The sequence below is a fragment of the Anomaloglossus baeobatrachus genome, chromosome 1 (assembly GCF_048569485.1).
Source record: "Anomaloglossus baeobatrachus isolate aAnoBae1 chromosome 1, aAnoBae1.hap1, whole genome shotgun sequence".
In the NCBI taxonomy this organism is placed as follows: Eukaryota; Metazoa; Chordata; class Amphibia; order Anura; family Aromobatidae; genus Anomaloglossus; species Anomaloglossus baeobatrachus.
The window spans coordinates 753,224,495-753,245,452 of NC_134353.1; the positions used below are offsets into that span (position 1 = coordinate 753,224,495).

Sequence of the window (20,958 nt, forward strand, 5' to 3'; positions counted from 1 at the left end):
AGAGCCAACCCCGCTTGCAAGCCTGACTGCAGAAAGTCGAGAATTCTGGGGATCGCCAGAGGCATAGGCTGGACGTTAGTTTCCCTGCACCATGAAAGGAAGGTCTTCCACGTACGGTGGTAAATACAGAATGAAGCAGGCTTTCGGGCGCTGATCATGGTGGAGATAACCGCAGGGGAGAGTCCCGCTCTTGTTAATACCCAGGTCTCAATGGCCAGGCCGTCCGCTTCAGGGCTCTGGAGTTCTGATGGGAAATGGGCCCTTGGGTCAGAGGGTCTGGGATGTCTGGAAGGCGCCGTGAGCATTTGTACTAATTTGGCGTGCCAGGCGCACCTGGGCTAGTCCGGTGCGATCAGTATCACCGGGACTCCCTCTGCCTTGATCTTCCTGATCCCCCGCAGCAGCAGGGGTAGAGGTGTAAATATGTAAGGCAGGCAGAAGTGGTGCCAGGAGCAGACTAGTGCGTCCGCGCCGATGGGCTGCGGGTCGCGTGACCTGGCTATGAACGCGGGTACCTTTGCGTTCGACCTTGAGGCTATTAGATCCACGTCTGGTGCACCCCAGCGAGTGCAGATGTGTAGGAATACTTCTGGGTGGAGAGACCACTCTCCGGCGGCCAGGCCTTGGCAACTTAAAGTCCGCCGCCCAGTTCTCTACTCCCGGTATGTGTACCGCTGATATCACTGACCCTGTCGATTCGGCCCAGCTGAGGATCCTGTGGGCCTAGAGATAAGCTGCCTTGCTGCGGGTGCCTCCCTGCCGATTGATATAGGCTACAGCTGTCGCATTGTCCGATTGGACTCGAATCTGACGACCCACTAGCAGAGGGCGGAACGCTTTGAGCGCGAGGAAGATTGCGCTGATTTCCAGGATGTTTATGGGTAGGGAAGACTCCTGGGGCGTCCAACGTCCTTGAGTAGTGTGGTGCCGGTACACTGCTTCCCAGCCTAGGAGGCTGGCGTCCGTGGTCAGAACCAGCCAGTTCACTGGGAGAAAAGATCTCCCCTTCGATTGGGATGAGGACCGAAAACACCAGCAGAGTGCCTACCTGACTGAAGGCGTCAGGTGAAGATGTTTGTCCAGGGATAAGGGGCTCTTGTCCCAGGCAGCTAGAAGTGCTAGCTGCAGTGGGCGGAGGTGCAGCTGAGCAAAGGGCACTGCTTCCATAGCCGCCACCATCCTGCCTAGCACCCTCATACTGAAACGAATGCACTGAGATGGAGGACGTAGAAGGCAGCGTGCCACTTGTCGTAGAGCGATCGCCTTGTCCTGAGGGAGAGATATCAAGCCACGACGGGTGTCCAGGGACATACCCAGGAAGGTGATGCATTGTGATGGGACCGGGGATGATTTGTCTAGATTCAGTAGCCAGCCTAAGCGGGATAGGGTGTCCACAGTGATCTGCACGCTGTTTGAGCAGTCGCGGAAGGAGGTGGCCTTGATGAGGAGGTCGTCCAAGTAAGGCAGAACGACTACTCCCCTGGCGTGAAGGACACTCATGGCGGCCGCCATGACTTTGGTGAAGACCCTTGGTGCGGTGGCAAGGCCGAAGGGTAGGGCTACGAATTGAAAATGGGAGTCCTGAACCGCGAAGCGGAGGAACCTTTGGTGAGCTGGGGCGATGGGTATATGCAGGTACGCGTCCTTGATATCCATGGAGGCGAGGAATGCCCCTTCGACCAAGGACATAATAATTGACCTTAGGGACTCCATTCTGAATCTCCGTATGTGCACGTTTGTTCAGGTGTTTGAGGTCCAGGATGGGTCGAACTGACCCATCCTTTTTGGGAACCACAAAGAGGTTGGAATAAAAGCCCCTGAACCTCTTGTCGTCCGGGACAGGTATTATCACCCCTGCCGTTTGGAGCGAGTGGATTGCTGAGAAGAAGGCCTTGCTTTGTTTTGGAGTCTTTGGGGGGTTTGAGAGAAAGAACTGACCCGGGGGTTGGGTCCGGAATTCTATGTGGTAACCGGAAGACACAAGGTCTCGCACCCAATTGTCGTCTGAGGCGGCAGCCCAGATGTGTCGAAAGAAATGCAGTCGACCCCCAACAATGAGTGTGTCTTCAGGGGCGCCGAAGGAGTCAGGAGGGGGGGAAAAGTTGAGGACGAGACTCCCTAGTCTTGGACTGTTTCTGTCTAGGCTGCCATGACGAGGTGGGCTTCGGGGAGAGCTAAGAAGGTCGGTCCCTGCGTAGTCCGCCGATAGTGGCGGGGGCAGAGCGGGATGTCGACCAACCAAATGAGTTCCGAAAGAAGCGGTACGAGGACTGTGGAAGTCTGGTAAAAGTTGTCCTGGGTTTCAGCTGGGGGAGGGAGGGACTCTTTCCTCCCGTGGCGTCAGAAATGAGCTTGTCCAGACGTTCGCCAAACAATCGGTCTGGAAAATAAGGGAGGCCTGTGAGAGACTTCTTGGAGGCAGAGTCCGCTCGCCATTGTCGGAGCCAGAGGGTTCTACGGACGGCTATGGTATTTGAGGCGGCAAATGCTGTGCAGGTAGCAGCATCAAGGGAGGCCTGCATGAGGTACTCCGCCGCGGCGGCAATTTGAGCTGTTACATCTGTGAGGGTATGAGGAAACGGATTCCTCAAGCAAAATGTTAAGGGATTCTACCCAGACCGTGATCGCCTTTGTGACCCACACGGAGGCAAATGAAGGCGAGAGGGAGGAACCCGCGGCCCCAAAGGCAGAGCAAGCGAGCTGCTCCACCTGTCTGTCGGGTCCTTGATGGAGGAGCCATCGGGTAAGCACAGGAAAGTCTTTGCGGCAAGGCAGGAGACCGGGGGGTCGACTGAAGGTGGATCAGCCCAGCCCTTAGGGGCAGCTAAGCCAAAAGGGTACCGGGACTCCATAAGTTTACGGTTACCGAAGCGCGTGTCGGTTTCTCCCTTTGCTTTGTGAGGATATCTTGAAACTCTGGGTGGTCAGCAAAAACTTTTTGAGGTTTCTTTGCCCTCTTAAAGGAGACCGCATGGTCAGTAGTAGTGGATGGGGGATCCTCCACATGCAAAGTTTGGTTGATTGCTGCAATAAGGGAGTCTATCGCAGCTTGATCATCTGGGGAGGTTGAAACCAAGGAATCATCCTGGTACAAACAGCATTCCCCCTCCTCCGGCTGCTCAGAAGCTACAGAACGTGTGGGAGAACCTGATCTGTGTACCTTCGAGGGAGGGCCATGAGAGAGTACCGGAGACACCTGGCCGTGTGCCCTTTTTCTGATCCCTGCAACTGGTGAAGCATGTGCCCGGATTTCCTCAGGACCCTCTATAGGTGTCATCAGGCTGCGTTCCGTCCAGGGGCCCAGAAGGGTGTGGAGGACAACATTGGATAGCCAGCACCAGGTTCTGGGAAAGTTTTTCCATGGATTGGGACAGAAACTGTGCCCATTCCGGTGGGCTGGGAGCCCTAGGCTCTGGGCTGGTAGCGGTTGCAGCGGTGGTGGAAGGGGGTTCTTGGGGGGCTACAGGGGTACAGGACTCACAGAAAGAAGAGGTGTGTTTTCGTGGTAGCTCAGCGTGGTAGGTAGTGCAGGGTGAATAATAGACTATGTGAGCTTTAGAATTCTTAGTGCCCTTTGAATTAAGCATGTTCCTGTGCAGGGAGTATGCAAAGAGAGGCAGCAATGATCTGCAGAGCTACAAGTGAAGCAGAGTATGGGAAGCAAGGGGTGTATCTCACCCAAGTCAGCCGATGACCCTGTGTTCTTTGTTGCTGCAGCAAGGAGGAAGCCCACTCTGAGGAACACACTGAGATCTTCGCGCGCTTTCCTGAGGGGGAGGGGCTTATCGTGGGCCGAGGGGCGGGGCTTATCGTGGGCGGGGCTTATCGCTACTAAAAAGAGTGTCGAGAAGGGAGTCAGTTGAAAATAAGAAATAAAACGGCGGGAAGGGGACCTCCCCCTCCCCCGGTGGATTGTTTCTGCAGGGGTCCCTGGGGATCCCTGCAGGGGTATTGCATAGCCACCAACCAGTCAGGGAGGATCTCGCCTTGGCACTGCCTCAGTCCAGGCTAGTGGAGATGGCAGAGCCAGCCTGCTGTGCCCGGTCACACCGGTGCCGTGTATCAACTCAGAGCCTGCAAGAGGGACTTAGGAAGTTTTTATCTGACCTGGGCTCTGGAAAATCGGTGCCTGTAAGACCCGTCGTCCTGTGAGATGCAGCCCAGGATCCAGCGTCGCAGGAGTGGGTAGGTGGAGGCGACACTCCGCGTTCCCGCCTGATGATGGTGCTGGGAGATCGGTTCCTAGGGGAAACCGTCGCCCTCTAAAAATAAAAAACCTTGAGGAGATGTGCCTCCTACAGACACTAAGCTAAAACTGAGGTTGCCTGGTTCAGCCAGGGGGTGTATACTGCAGAGGAGGAGCTAATGTCTGTTGTATCTACTTAGTGTCCTCCTATGGATAAGCAGCATAACACCCATGGTCCTGTTACCCCCAATGAGGCGTCAGAGAAAAAGAGAATTTTGTTACTTACCGTAAATTCTTTTTCTTATAGTTCCGTATTGGGAGACCCAGACCATGGGTGTTTAGCTTCTGCCTCCGGAGGACACACAAAGTATTACACCTAAAAGTGTAGCTCCTCCCTCTGAGCTTATACACCCCCTGGTAGCCAGTCCTAGCCAGTTTAGTGCAAAAGCTGAAGGAGAATAGCCACCCACAAGTAGAACCGAGTAAGAACCGGAACAACCGGAGACTCTGTCCACGACAACAGCCGGTGATAACACACGGAACAAGAAAATTGCCAACAGGCAACAGGGAGGGAGCTGGGTCTCCCAATACGGAACTATAAGAAAAAGAATTTACGGTAAGTAACAAAATTCTCTTTTTCTTTATCGTTCCTTTGGGAGACCCAGACCATGGGACGTTCCAAAGCAGTCCATGGGTGGAAATAAACAGAAAAAACTAAGAAGTAGGCGGAGCCTAACTTCACAAGTGGGCGACAGCCGCCTGAAGGATGCGTCTGCCCAAGCTCGCATCTGCCGAAGCATGAGCATGCACTTGGTAGTGCTTCGAAAAGGTATGCAGGCTAGTCCAAGTGGCAGCCTGACAGACTTGTTGAGCCGTAGCCTGGTGCCTAAAAGCCCAAGAGACAGCTCTGGTCGAGTGTGCTTTGATCCCCGGCGGGGGAGGCACCTGAGTACTCTGGTAGGCGTCCGAAATGGTCGATCTAATCCAACGGGCCAAGGTCGGCTTAGAAGCAGAGAGACCCTTGCGCCGCCCTGTGGTTAGCACAAAAAGAGAGGTGCACCGCCTAAGTGCAGCGGTGCGAGCCACATAGATCCGGAGAGCACGCACCAGATCTAGAGTATGCAGCGCTTTCTCAAAGCGATGAACAGGGGCCGGACAGAAGGAAGGCAAGGAAATATCCTGGTTAAGGTGGAAGGGAGAGACCACCTTAGGAAGAAAGTCCGGGGTCGGACGGAGAACTACCTTGTCTTGGTGAAAAACCAAAAAAGGTGACTCCGAGGAGAGCGCAGCCAAATCAGAGACTCTCCTGAGAGAAGTTATGGCAACTAGAAAGGCCACCTTTTGAGAAAGACGATACAAAGAAACCTCCTTAAGAGGCTCAAAGGGGGGTTTCTGCAATACCGTGAGGACCAAGTTAAGGTCCCAGGGATCCAAGGGCCGCCGATAAGGCGGAATGATGTGAGACGCACCTTGCATGAAGGTGCGGATCTGAGCCAGCCGGGCGAGACGCCGCTGGAACAGCACTGATAGAGCTGAGACTTGTCCCTTGAGAGAGTTGAGGGACAGTCCTAGCTGCAGACCGGACTGTAAAAAAGACAGAAGGGTCGGCAACGAGAATGGCCAAGGAGAATGGCCGGAAGAGCGACACCAGGACAGGAAAATTTTCCAAGTCCTGTGATAGATCTTGACGGAGGAAGACTTACGGGCCCGAGTCATAGTGGAGATGACTTCAGGAGGAATACCAGAAGCCGTCAAAATCCAGGACTCAAGAGCCACGCCATCAATTTGAGTGCCGCAGAATTCGGGCGGAAAAACGGACCTTGCGAGAGCAGGTCTGGACGGTCCGGAAGCTGCCACGGCATCTCCACGGACAATTGGAGCAGGTCCGGATACCAAGCTCGCCTGGGCCAGTCCGGTGCAATGAGGATGACTCGACGGCCCTCCATTCTGATCTTGTGCAGGACTCTGGGCAAGAGAGCTAGAGGGGGAAACACGTAGGACAGACGAAACTGGGACCAGTCTTGAACCAGAGCGTCCGCGGCGAAGGCCTGAGGATCGTGGGAGCGAGCCACGTAAACCGGAACCTTCTTGTTGTGACGGGATGCCATTAGGTCCACGTCCGGAGTGCCCCACTTGCGGCAGATTGACTGAAACACTGCCGGGTGCAGAGACCACTCGCCACCGTCCACGGATTGACGGCTGAGATAATCTGCCTCCCAGTTTTCTACGCCAGGGATGTGGACTGCGGATATGGTGGACTTGGAGTCCTCCGCCCATTGAAGAATGCGTTGGACCTCCAACATTGCCAGGCGGCTGCGTGTCCCGCCTTGGTGATTGATGTAGGCAACCGCTGTCGCTTTGTCTGATGGACTCGAATGTGCCTGCCCGCCAACAGGTGGTGAAAGGCTAGGAGAGCTAGAAGCACAGCTCTGGTTTCCAGCACATTGATTGAAAGGGCTGACTCGGACGGAGTCCAAGTGCCCTGAGCTCTGTGGTGGAGATGTACCACTCCCCAGCCGGACAGGCTGGCATCCGTGGTGAGAATCACCCAGGACGGAGCCAGGAAGGAGCGCCCTTGGGACAGGGAGAGGGGTCGAAGCCACCACTGAAGAGAGCTCCTGGTCCGTGGCGACAGAGCCACTAACCTCTGTAAGGAGGAAGGCCGCTTGTCCCAACAGCGGAGAATGTCCAGCTGCAGAGGACGCAGATGGAACTGGGCAAAGGGAACCGCCTCCATGGAAGCCACCATTTGACCCAGCACCTGCATCAGGCGCCTGAGGGAATGACGGCGGGGCCTCAGGAGAGAGCGCACCGCTACCCGGAGAGACTGCTGTTTGATTAAGGGCAACTTCACAAGTGCTGGCAAAGTCTCGAACTGCATCCCTAGGTACGTGAGACTCTGAGTCGGAGTCAGAGTGGATTTGTGAAGATTGACAATCCACCCGAATTGGGCTAGGGTGGCGAGAGTGAGCGAAACACTCCGCTGACAGTCTGCGCTGGATGGACCCTTGACCAGAAGGTCGTCCAGATAAGGAAGCACTGCTAACCCCTGGAGGTGCAGGACCGCAATCACTGCCGCCATGACCTTGGTGAATACCCGAGGGGCCGTGGCTAACCCGAAGGGGAGAGCCACGAATTGGAAATGATCCTCTCCTATCGCAAAACGTAACCAACGCTGATGTGACACTGCGATTGGCACATGTAGATAGGCATCTCTGATGTCGATGGACGCCAGGAACTCCCCTTGGGTCATAGAGGCAATGACTGATCGCAGAGACTCCATGCGAAAATGCCGCACCCGGACATGCTTGTTGAGAAGCTTGAGATCCAGGATGGGCCGGAAGGTACCGTCCTTTTTTGGAACTAGGAAGAGATTTGAGTAAAAACCTCTGAACCGTTCCTGAGCGGGAACTGGGACAATCACTCCGTTTGTCAGCAAGGACGCCACGGCCTGCGAGAAGGCGGCGGCCTTGGAGCAGGGGGGAGTTGAGAGAAAAAATCTGTTTGGAGGGCTGGAAGAGAATTCTATCCTGTAGCCGTGAGATATGATGTCTCTCACCCACTGATCGGAGATTTGCTTTAACCAAGTGTCGCCAAAGTGGGAGAGCCTGCCACCGACTAAGGATGTGGCTGGAGCGGGCCGAGAGTCATGAGGAAGCTGCCTTAGTGGCAGAACCTCCTGCGGTCTTCTGCGGACGCGCTTTTGGGCGCCAGTTGGATTTCTGATCCTTGGCTGAGTTAGCGGACGAGGCGGAAGGCTTAGAGGATGACCAGTTGGAGGAACGAAAGGAACGAAACCTCGATTGATTCCTACCCTGGGCGGGTTTCCTGGTCTTGGTTTGTGGCATGGAAGTACTCTTCCCGCCAGTACCTTCTTTAATGATTTCATCCATCTGTTCACCAAACATCCGTGAACCAGCAAAAGGGAGCCCAGCAAGAAACTTCTTGGAAGAAGCATCTGCCTTCCACTCTCGAAGCCACAAAATCCTGCGGATAACAAGAGAATTAGCTGAAGCCACCGCAGTGCGGTGAGCAGGCTCTAGCATGGCAGACATGGCATAAGATGAAAAGGCTGAAGCCTGAGCAGTTAAGGTAACCATCTCAGGCATAGATTCCTTGGTGAGGGAATGCATCTCCTCTAGAGAAGCAGAGATGGCTTTGAGAGCCCACAGTGCTGCAAAAGTCGGGGAAAACGCGGCCCCCGCAGCTTCATACACAGATTTGGCCAGAAGGTCAATCTGACGGTCAGTGGAATCCTTAAGTGAGGTGCCGTCAGCCACCGACACAACGGTCCGGGCTGATAGCCTAGACACCAGAGGGTCTACCTTTGGGGAGTGAGACCACTCCTTGACCACCTCAGGTGGAAATGGAAACCGGTCATCAGAACCACGCTTTGGAAAGCGTTTGTCAGGGCAGGCCCTGGGTTTGGTCACAGCGGTCTGAAAACTGGAGTGGTTTAAGAACACACTCTTCACTCTCTTAGGCGAGGTAAACTGATGTTTTTCTGCCAAAGAGAGTTGCTCCTCTGACACTAGCGGATTGAGATCCAGCACAGAATTAATAGAAGCAATCAAATCACTAAGATCTGAGTCACCCTCAGAGAAATCGATGGGATAAGATGATGAATCCTCCGTGAGCTCTGGTGGACGGAGGTCAGAGGATAGGAGTCCTCTGTCAAGAGTATTAGAGGCACCCTGTGAGGGGGGCTGATGCATATTCATCAAAGTCCCATGGACTCAGCAAATGACTGGGATATGGACCTAGAAAAGGACTCTACCCAGGCCGGGGGTTCAATCACAGGTGCAGCAGCAGCCTGAGAGACCACTGGGGGTGAGACTCCAGGCTGTGGCACCGCCAAGTTAGAGCAACCATCACAGTGTGGATAAATGCTCGGCTCAGCAGCAGGAGCTTACATGCAGTGCATGCAGAATAAAGCTTTGGAGCCTTGCTCCTTGTGTGAGACATGCTGCTGGAGTGGGGGCTTTGCAGAGAATGAACCCCAGGGAGAATATACAGAGGTCCACAACCGGAGACCGGCTGTGGCTTACCAGACCGCTGAGCGCGGTGTTGTGTGCCCTCCAGATCCCGATACCCGGTCCCCCAGAGCGCAGCACCTCAGCAGAGATGCAGAATGTCCCAGAGCAGAGTGAACTCTGCCTGAGAAATGGCCGCCGGAGCGAAGAGAGGGGGCGGGACTAGGGGCGTTCCTATAAAAGAGCGGGAACTGGAGGGCTATAGAGACCTGCCGGGAAGGAGGGACGCCCCAGCAGTGGGGAGTGTCCCTCCCCTGCGTAGAACGGCCGCCGGGAGGAGCCGAACCTGTCCCACTGCATGAGTGACATGCGAGGGCAGGAAAACGAAACTAGGCCTCCGGCGAAGCCGGGGCCTAAATTTAAGCGGCGAGGCCGACAACCAGGCACCATCGGCGCGGTTCTCGGGCAAAAGCTGGAGAACCCGCCGGAAAAGTTAAAAACAATCACATACAGCATACTCTCCCCTTACAATAAAGAACCGGGACCCCCAATATATAAACGTCTCAGGTACTTAGCTGCTGAGACGCAGGGCCATGTCCCTGGGGATGAGTGCTCCGGTCCAACAGAATCCTCAAGGGGCTGCGGATGGAGACCGGACTCCTGCCAGGCATGGAGACCGTGCTGGCTCCCACTTCAAGCCAGAGCCCAGAAGGGATGGTGAAGGAGCGCGGCATGTAAGGCTTCAGCCTTGTAAATCAACCTTAACAACACCGCCAACACAGTGGGGTGAGAAGGGACATGCCGGGAGTCCAGACATGGACCCGCTTTTCTTCAAACTCTTTCCAAAAGTCAAACCATCAGATGAGAATGCATGTGTGGATGTATGACCTCCTGAACACAAAGCGATAAACTGGCTAGGACTGGCTACCAGGGGGTGTATAAGCTCAGAGGGAGGAGCTACACTTTTAAGTGTAGTACTTTGTGTGTCCTCCGGAGGCAGAAGCTAAACACCCATGGTCTGGGTCTCCCAAAGGAACGATAAAGAAAGGATATATTACAGTTTTCAGAAGAGATGTTACCTGTGTCAGCTGATCTTCCAAAACTTTTTTTGGTGGGCGAACATTTGTGAAGAAGGTATGTAGCAGATTTCCTGGAGTCTGGGAATTGATTTGCTCTTTGCTGAGATAAATATCTGACACTTTGATGTACTTAGTAGGAGTCAGACTTAACATCTGCTCAGCGTGAATGCAGCTCTTGAATATTTCGGTAAGAACATCTCTTGCCTCTGGTACCAACTTATCTCCTAAAAGTATACAAAAGAAGTGTGAAACTGGAAGAGAATATGTAAAGGTATAAAAGGAAAGCCTTACACAATATTTTCTAGAATCAAAATAAATGAAGTGTGATGCAATGTTAATGAGCCGATATTAAAAGTGAACCTGTCAGGGGCAATCTGCACCCAGAACCAAGTGTAGATCTGGATACATATTTCTAAATCTTGCCTAACTGACCCTGTGTCTAGTAGCATAAGCTTTAGAATAATTATTTCTAAAGAGCCTTTATGATATGCTAATGAGCGCAGGGACTTGTCGTAAGGGCGTTAGTTCCTGCGCTCATTCCGCCATCTTAGCATATTAGCACACAGACAGGCGTGCTAACATGCTATTTAATGCCCATGTCACAGTGTCAGCATTGGCAGTGACGCGCGTATCTGTGTCCGTTGCACCGCCTCAGACACCGGGCTTAGGGTCAGTGCGCATGGATCAGAAGTCACCGCACTAGACATCTCTGAAACTGGGACGCGTATACCTGGCTTCATAGTGCAGATGACCAGAACTGCGGGGCAGAGTTATCACGTCTAGCTAACATGTCATGATGTGAGACAATATAGGCTAAACAATACGCACAATGAAGAAAATGATGAATAATCAACACTTAACAGTTCTTGGAGTTTGGGGATTCCAGACAAAAACAGATTTTTAACTTCATTTTGCTATAAGCAGTTATTACATAAACTGATACAAGACAACAAAGAAGGGGTTCAAGAACATTGTGGAAGGTCTCAGTATAAAACTCATCAGGCAAGATCTTAAGAACCCTAATTGTTATAGCCTGGAGGTAAGAGAAGGGAGACAGGATTCAAATATTTAAACAAAAGCTATCATCAGATAATGACCTATTATGTAAATCAGGATATTGTATTAAAATGCATACATACATACATATATTATACACACACACACTAACACGCATACATACATACATACATATATTATATACACACACACACACACACACACACACATATACATACATATATGAATAATATATATATATATATATATATATATATATATATATGTATATATATATATATATATATATATATATATATATGTATGTATGTATATATCTTACATTTTTGTCATTTTAATTCCATATCTCAATCTATGTTAAAAATTTTAAAAATTGAGGTCTAACAATGTTCATACTGTCCAGTGGAGCTTTGTTTGGATTCCAATTTCAGGAACTAATACGGTGCATAGACAAAGTGAACAGATGCCAACCATATTTTTTTTTTTTTTTTTTTAATTGAAGCATCCAAAGCAAAGGTCATTGTGAAGGGACAGGACAATGTGAAAATTGCAGGATTACTACTTTTTTTAATTTTATATAAAGTTTCAGATAAAAAAAAAACCCCAAGTCTTTTAAAAAATATAGAGACCACAAAAACCTGATTTAAACAATAGGTCATTTTCTGATGATAGCTTTCCTTTAAATACCGTATTTTTCGCTTTATAAGACGCACCTGATTATAAGACGCACCCCCAAATTTGGTGAAGGAAAAGAGAATTTTTTTTTTAATGTTAAATGGGGTCCATCTTATAATGCCAGTGTCCCTCTAACAAATCATATAGGATATATGTCCCTCATAGCCCCCCATCCTAAAATTAGCCCCCTTAATCTGGATATGGCCCCCTTATATTGAATATAGCCCCCTTGTGATGGCACACGTTCCCCTGTGCTGCCTATGGCCCCCTATGGATTGCATACATTCCCCTGTGCTGCCTATGGCCCCCTATGGATTGCATACATTCCCCTGTGCTGCCTATGGTCCCCTATGGATTGCACATGTTCCCCTGTGTTAGATATCGCCCCCATGCTGCTGCCCATGGCCCCTACAGATCGCACAAGTCCCCCTGTGTTAGATATCGCCCCCATGGTGCTGCCCATGGCCCCTATAGATCGCACAAGTCCCCCTGTGTTAGATATCGCCCCCATGATGCTGCCCATGGCCCCTATAGATCGCACAAGTCCCCCTGTGTTAGATATCGCCCCCATAGTGCTGCCCATGGCCCCTATATAGATCGCACAAGCCCCCCTATGTTAGATATCGCCCCCATAGTGCTGCCCATGGCCCCTATAGATCGCACAAGTCCCCCTGTGTTAGATATCGCCCCCATAGTGCTGCCCATGGCCCCTATAGATCGCACAAGTCCCCCTGTGTTAGATATTGCCCCCATAGTGCTGCCCATGGCCCCTATAGATCGCACAAGTCCCCCTGTGTTAGATATTGCCCCCATAGTGCTGCCCATGGCCCCTATATAGATCGCACAAGTCCCCCTGTGTTAGATATCGCCCCCAGGCTGCTGCCCATAGTAACATAAAAACCTCTTTACTTACCTCCTCCAGCGCTGATCTCCCTCCTGTCTCCCTCCATGCTTCTGTTCCTTACTTCCTGGTTCTCAGTGCGGTCATGTGATCGGCACAGCAGACTGAGATCTCTGCCTACCTGATCACAGTGGAAGCAGGGACACGGGGAGAAACGCTGGAGGGGGTAAGTAAAGTTTTTTTATTTTAGAATGAGCAGCAGCATGGGGGCCAAATCTAACACAGGGGGGCGCAGGCTCATATAATATGCACCGCTGCCCCAGCCCATCACTGCATGCAATTTCAGCACCATTGGAGATGGACAGCGGCTGTGCATATTATATGAGCGGGAGCAGGAGATTAAAGGCTGCAGCCCGCAGCGTTCCCCTGCACTCCAGAGCTCCTGCTCCCACCTCCCCTGGACCCTGCAGTGTACATATATATACCCCCCCCCCGTATATTCGGCTTATAAGACGCACCCCCTACTTTCCCCCAAAATTTGGGGGAACAAAAGTGCGTCTTATAAAGCGAAAAATACGGTAGCTTTACATAAGGTTCAGAAGGAATATTTTTTTTTAAAAAGAAAACTAAATACAAAAGCAAGGGGAAATGCTCGAAAATTAACTACGAGAAATCAGAAGGAATGTCAGAAAATAACAAATAGTTGAGGCTTAAAACAAATTTCCAGAACATTTGACTGGAAAATAATATATTTATACATAAGTCTAGCCTAAGAAAAATTAAGTAAGGAAAGGGCAGACTAAATGGATTGTGTGGTGTTTTTCATACAGTTTTCTATATTATAGGTAACTGATCAACTAAAGTTCAGCGCACCTTTCAAGGACTTATCAGTGAAATAATCTCCCAAACCCGGAATTCCTTGTGTATCAAACAAACTTTGGTTTACAGTAGAGACCGTAAGGATTTCTTCAGTTGACATTTCCATAAGCTCATCTTCACCGTCCAGACTGGATAAGCCAATAAGATCACTGCTGTTAAATAAACTAGCTCTTATTTTTTCAATTTTGGCTCGAGAACGTACCTGTTAAAAAAACCAAACAATTATATATACATACATATACACACACAAACATATATGCACACACATACAGACTAATCAGAAGGTAGTTACCAGTGCTTTTGCATCTCATTCTACACTGTTCATTAAGATATACACCATATCAACTTTAGTTTAGAAAAAAAGGCATCGAATATAAACCTATTCACAAATGTATATTTGAGAAATCCTATGATTCCATCTTTTAGGGAGTCTGGTCAGCACAAAATAACAGTTCGTACCAAGCACAGGCATTCGGTCCACCTTTGACACAGCCAAAAAGTTTAGTGCACCTTCCTACTATGGTTTTCCATCCATCTCTGCCCTCCTCTTTCTTGAGTGACAACTCTACGTTTAGCAGCCAGAAAGTGCAGAGATAGATGGAAAACAAGTAGGTAGGGGGAAGTGAACAGAACTGTTTAGCAATGCCAAGGGTGCACAGAGTGCCTGTGCTTGGTTTGACCAGTCGTTGTGCCAATAGACTCCTTCCTTTAAGCTGGAACCACAGAGTTTCATAAATATAAAGTTATGAACAAACTTGTATTTGATATATATTTTTTCTAAATATTACTTAAAATAACCTTCCAACCTATTTGTGTTCCATCTATTTCCTCTGGCTCTTGCAAATTCATAGCTGTTACTCAAAAAAGATGGGGGGAGAAGGGGGCAGTGGAAAACAAGTAGGTGGGCAAGGTGCACTGAACTGCTTGGCCCCAACAAGGATGCACAGAGTGCCTGTACTCGGTTTGAACAATCATTTTGTGATGACAGACTCCCTTTTTTGGAACACATACTCGCACACGCGGGATTCAACCAAGCACGCATGTGTTCTAAACGGGGAATGGTTAGTAAGTTGGCAAAATTGGAACGTTTGACCTATCATATTCTAATGTGTATAGAATTGCAATATAATTACCTCCACTACGGCAAAACCTTTGATTGGCCTTTGCACTGGCTGGTTATCCAGTAGACCTGTTGTAAATATGGCGCCAACATCTGGTAAAGAGGCAGTTTCTACATTATCAAGTTGTTCTACAAGGCTTCCCAAGCTGCCCATACTTCCTGTGCTGCAGATGGAAAGGTCCAGACTCTCCTGGCTGGACACTGCGTTTGGTTCCAAAAGACCTTGAGGTACAGCAAGTTCTGGCACAAACTGCTCCATGGATGCTTCACTGGTAGCTTGTGAAACTCCCTGAGAGCTACACAAGGAAGCCTGACTTGTGGAAGCAGAAGCACTGACACTAACTGCAGGAGTCACACTGCTGGAACTACTAATATCCATGTTATCAGTCACTGGGACACCAGGAGTTTTTTCAGCCTCAGTTTTGCATTCAGCTCCTTCAGTTCCATCTTTGGGTTTTGTTAATTCGACATCTTGAAGGGGGATGTAGATCTCATCTTTAAAAACTCCACCATGAGCATTGCAAGCTTTTCGAATAGCACCTCTGACAACAGACTCTTCCAGGTGAGTTGGTATACCAGAAATAACTAGCAAGCGGCTATGTGCTGTGGGTACTACAAGAGCCTGGCTGGCATCTGCTATGGCATCATTTGTAACACCCAACCCTTGCGGATCTTTTTTCGTCAGATGTCTGAGAATCATTAGCAGAGTAAGGGCCCGGTGAAACCACAACATATCTTCTGGCTTGCTGCCACCCATACTAAGCAAGGCAGGGTCATTTTCTGCACCTCGTGAAGTTGCACGCTTCGCAGTTGCTGTTTTTTCACGTTTGATCTTAACTTTCTTCCTCTTTGAAAGCAGGCTTGGACTTTGTGGTGTTTGGCCAGGGGAGGATGATGATGACGAAGATGAATCGCTTTGGTTCGTTGCAGTTGTTGTGGTCATCACACTTACTGCAGAACTCATATTAATTGGAAGAGTAACTTCAGCCACAGCCAGGCAAACCTCCATTAAAGCATGAAAATAGGTAGAAAAACGTCCCTGCTCCGTAACCCCAGGAACAGAACCCCCACATGCATTTCCAGAAGTCCAGTTTTGGGTCTCCTCATCGTACAGCTTGCGTAACTCTGTTTGTAGAGCCATTAGCATTGCCAGACATGGATTCAACTGGAGAGCTATTGAGGAGGACAAGCCTGCAGGATTCTTCTTTTGCTCCAGATGGTGAATTTTACGAAGAAGTTCAGCAAGTAAGTGGAACAGTAACTCCTTTACAGTTGCCGCCAAGTCTGTTGACCACATCAAACTACCTACATGAAATTCATAAAAAAAAAAAAATGTACACCAATTATTATGTGGAATACAAAAAACTAAAAATTTACTAACGACAGGGTTGACAAAGTTATATAGTTACTTTGGTTGAAAAGAAGGGAATTTTGTTTACTTACCGTAAATTCCTTTTCTTCTAGCTCCTATTGGGAGACCCAGACAATTGGGTGTATAGCTACTGCCTCCGGAGGCCACACAAAGTATTACACTTTAAAAAGTGTAACCCCTCCCCTCTGCCTATACACCCTCCCGTGCATCACGGGCTCCTCAGTTTTGGTGCAAAAGCAGGAAGGAGGAACTTATAAATTGGTCTAAGGTAAATTCAATCCGAAGGATGTTCGGAGAACTGAAAACCATGAACCAAAAGAACAATTCTTCATGAACAACATGTGTACACAAAAAAACAACAGCCCGAAGGGAACAGGGGCGGGTGCTGGGTCTCCCAATAGGAGCTAGAAGAAAAGGAATTTACGGTAAGTAAACAAAATTCCCTTCTTTGTCGCTCCATTGGGAGACCCAGACAATTGGGATGTCCAAAAGCAATCCCTGGGTGGGTAAAGAATACCTCAATAAAAGATAGCCGAAAACCGGCCCCTTCCTACAGGTGGGCAACCGCCGCCTGAAGGACTCGCCTACCTAGACTGGCATCTGCCGAAGCATAGGTATGCACTTGATAGTGTTTTGTGAAAGTGTGCAGACTAGACCAGGTAGCTGCCTGACACACCTGTTGAGCCGTAGCTCGGTGTCGCAATGCCCAGGACGCACCCACGGCTCTGGTAGAATGGGCTTTCAGCCCCGAAGGAATCGGAAGCCCCGAAGAACGGTAGGCTTCAAGAATCGGTTCCTTGATCCATCGAGCCAAGGTTGACTTGGAGGCCTGCGAGCCCTTACGCTGGCCAGCGACAAGGACAAAGAGCGCATCTGAACGGCGCAGGGGCGCCGTGCGAGACACGTAGAAACGGAGTGCTCTCACCAGATCCAAAGAGTGCAAATCCTTTTCACATTGGTGAACCGGATGAGGGCAAAATGAAGGTAAGGAGATATCCTGATTGAGATGAAACGGAGATACCACCTTAGGGAGAAACTCCGGTACAGGACGCAGAACCACCTTATCCTGGTGAAAAACCAGGAAGGGGGCCTTGCATGACAGTGCTGCAAGCTCAGACACTCTTCGGAGTGAGGTAACTGCCACTAGAAAAGCCACCTTCTGCGAAAGACGTGATAAAGAGACATCCTTCAGCGGCTCGAAAGGTGGTTTCTGAAGAGCCGTCAGCACCCTGTTAAGGTCCCAGGGTTCCAGGGGGCGCTTGTAAGGTGGAACTATGTGGCAAACTCCCTGCAGGAACGTGCGGACCTGCGGAAGCCTTGCCAGGCGTTTTTGAAAAAATACTAAGAGCGCCGATACTTGTCCCTTGAGAGAGCCCAGTGACAAACCCTTTTCCATTCCGGATTGAAGGAATGAAAGAAAAATGGGTAAGGCAAAAGGCCAGGGAGCAAAACCATTATCAGAGCACCAGGACAAGAAGATCCGCCACGACCTGTAATAGATCTTGGCGGACGATGGTTTCCTGGCCTGTCTCATAGTGGCAATGACATTCTGAGATAACCCTGAAGAGGCTAAGAGCCAGGACTCAATGGCCACACAGTCAGGTTGAGGGCCGCGGAATTCAGATGGAAAAACGGCCCTTGAGACAGCAGGTCTGGGCGGTCTGGAAGCGCCCACGGCTGACCCACCGTGAGATGCCACAGATCCGGGTACCACGACCGCCTCGGCCAATCTGGAGCAACGAGAATGGCGCGACGACAGTCGGATCTGATCTTGCATAACACTCTGGGCAACATCGCCAGAGGAGGAAACACATATGGCAGTCGAAACTGCGACCAATCCTGAACTAACGCGTCCGCCGCCAGAGCTCTGTGATCTAGAGACCGTGCCATGAAGGCCGGGACCTTGTTGTTGTGCCGTGACGCCATGAGATCGACATCCGGCGTTCCCCAGCGGCGACAGATCTCTCGAAACACGTCTGGGTGCAGAGACCATTCCCCCGCGTCCATGCCCTGACGACTGAGAAAATCTGCTTCCCAGTTTTCTACGCCCGGGATGTGAACTGCGGAGATGGTGGAGCCTGTGGCTCCCACCCACTGCAGAATCCGCCGGACTTCCTGGAAGGCTTGACGACTGCGAGTGCCGCCTTGGTGGTTGATGTAGGCGACGGCAGTGGCGTTGTCCGACTGTATTCGGATCTGCCTGCCCTCCAGCCACCGATGGAACGCCTTTAGGGCTAGATACACTGCCCTTATCTCCAGAACATTGATCTGCTGGGAGGACTCCATCGGAGTCCAGGTTCCTTGAGCCCTGTGGTGGAGAAACACCGCTCCCCACCCTGACAGGCTCGCGTCCGTCGTGACCACAGCCCATGTTGGGGGCAGGAAGGATTTTCCCTGCGATAGAGAAGTGGGAAGCAGCCACCACTGAAGAGAGGTTTTGGCTGCAAGGGAAAGAGAGACGTTCCTGTCGAGGGACCTCGACCTCCTGTCCCATTTGCGGAGAATGTCCCATTGGAGTGGGCGCAGATGAAATTGCGCGAAGGGAACTGCCTCCATTGCTGCCACCATCTTCCCCAGGAAGTGCATGAGGCGCCTCAAGGGGTGTGTCTGGCCCCGAAGAAGAGATTGCACTCCTGTCTGTAGTGAAAGCTGTTTGTCCAATGGTAGCTTGACTATCGCTGAGAGAGTATGAAACTCCATCCCTAGGTAAGTCAGCGATTGGGTCGGTGTCAACTTGGACTTTGGAAAGTTGATGATCCACCCGAACCGCTGGAGAGTCTCCAGAGCGATGGTCAGGCTGTGTTGACACGCCTCCCGGGAGGGTGCCCTGACTAGGAGATCGTCTAAGTAAGGGATCACCGAGTGGCCCTGAGAGTGTAGGACCGCCACAACAGATGCCATGACCTTGGTGAAGACCCGTGGGGCTGTCGCCAGGCCGAAGGGCAATGCCACGAACTGAAAGTGTTCGTCCCCGATGGCAAAGCGCAGGAAGCGTGACCGCCACGCATAAGAGTTCCCCTGGCCCTTCTGTGGTCTGTTGGACGAGGAGGATTGGGACTTGGCTGAGGGCCGAAAGGACCGAAACCTCGACTGAATTTTTCGTTGGTGAGGTCTCTTCGGTTTGGACTGGGGTAAGGACGAGTCCTTTCCCTTGGATTCCTTAATGATTTCATCCAATCGTTCGCCAAACAATCGGTCGCCAGAAAACGGCAAACCGGTTAAGAATTTCTTGGAAGCAGAGTCTGCCTTCCATTCGCGTAGCCACATGGCCCTGCGGACTGCCACCGAGTTAGCGGATGCCACCGCTGTACGGCTAGCCGAGTCCAGGACGGCGTTCATGGCGTAGGACGAAAAAGCCGAAGCCTGAGAAGTCAAAGACACAACTTGTGGAGCAGAGGTACGTGTGACCGCATTAATCTCAGACAGCCAAGCTGAGATAGCTTGGAGTGCCCACATGGCTGCAAAGGCCGGGGCAAAAGACGCACCTGTGGCTTCATAGATGGATTTCACCAGGAGCTCTATTTGCCTGTCAGTGGCATCTTTGAGCGATGAGCCATCTGCAACTGATACTACAGATCTAGCCGCCAGTCTAGAGACTGGAGGATCCACCTTGGGACATTGAGCCCAACCCTTGACTACGTCAGAGGGGAAGGGGTAACGTGTGTCATTAAGGCGCTTAGCAAAGCGCTTGTCCGGAAATGCTCTATGTTTCTGGAGAGCATCTCTGAAGTTAGAATGATCGAAAAACGCACTGGAAACCTAAACTGGTGTTTCTCCTGCTGTGAAGCCGACTCCTCTATAGTAGGAGTTGGGGGGGAAAGATCTAACACCTGGTTGATGGATGCAATAAGGTCATTTACTATGGCATCCCCTTCAGGTGTATCCAGATTGAGAGCAACGTCAGGGTCAGAACCTTGAGCTGCGACGTCCGCCTCATCCTCCAGAGAGTCCTCAAGCTGGGACCCCGAGCAGCGGGAGGAAGTCGGGGAAGATTCCCAGCGAGCCCGCTTAGCCGGTGTGGGACTGTGGTCCAGGCCGGAGTCCTCCACGTGAGACCTAGGGGCCACCCCGGGAGCACGCTGCGGCGCAGACCGGGAGGGGCCTGGAGGCGATGATCCAACAGTGCCCGGGGCCTGTGTAAGGACCGGTCTGGACTGCAAGGCTTCTAGTAGCCTGGCAGACCATTTGTCCATAGACTGAGCCATCGATTGTGAAAGCGACTCAGAGTTTCTCAGCAAAAGCTGCAAACTCTGTCCCTGCCGCCCGGACAGGGGAAGCAGGAGGGTCTGCCTGAGCAGAGGGTCCCCCTAGTGCCCGAGGCTCCGGCTGAGCAAGTGCAACAGGTGCCGAGCATTGCTCACAGTGAGGGTAGGTGGAAGCTGCAGGTAACATAGCCGCACAAGAGGTACAAGTTGCAAAATAACCCTTTGCCTTAGCGCCCTTGCTCCTTGTGGACGACATGCTGTTGTCTCCCAGGAGAGTGATCACTGAGGGTATATAGCCAAAGCAAAACAACCCGGCCGAGCAGAGAAAATATATACAAATATATATATATATACTCCGGCACCTAGGGGGGACCACCACCGGGTGACCGGTGTGGCTTACCGACCGCTCAAGCGGTGTGTGTTCCACCAGATTCCCTGCCTAGGTCTCCCAGAGCTGTGATCCGTCCTTCAGCACTCGTTCCTGAAAACCTCCACCAGCAGAATGTAGTAAAAAATGGCTGCAGGAGCTCTCAGGGGAGGAGGGAGCCGTGGGCGGCGACTAATAAAGTGCGGGAATCTGGTGCCCCACAGTGATCAGTGAGGGGGGAGGA

At 51.1% G+C, this 20,958-nt stretch overlaps 1 protein-coding gene across 2 annotated transcripts in view; it reads right to left on the reverse strand.

Annotated features, from left to right (window-relative positions):
* The window catches only part of HECTD4 (HECT domain E3 ubiquitin protein ligase 4), a 366,009-nt gene that overhangs the window by 42,978 nt on the left and 302,073 nt on the right, over positions 1-20,958 (reverse strand). For both annotated transcript variants that reach the window (XM_075323933.1, XM_075323925.1), the window contains exons 61-63: positions 14,784-16,075; positions 13,645-13,852; positions 10,239-10,462 (exon numbers count right to left, since the gene is read on the reverse strand). In XM_075323933.1, the coding sequence (XP_075180048.1) occupies positions 10,239-10,462; positions 13,645-13,852; positions 14,784-16,075 (1,724 nt within the window). The remainder of the gene's footprint in view (positions 1-10,238; positions 10,463-13,644; positions 13,853-14,783; positions 16,076-20,958) is intronic.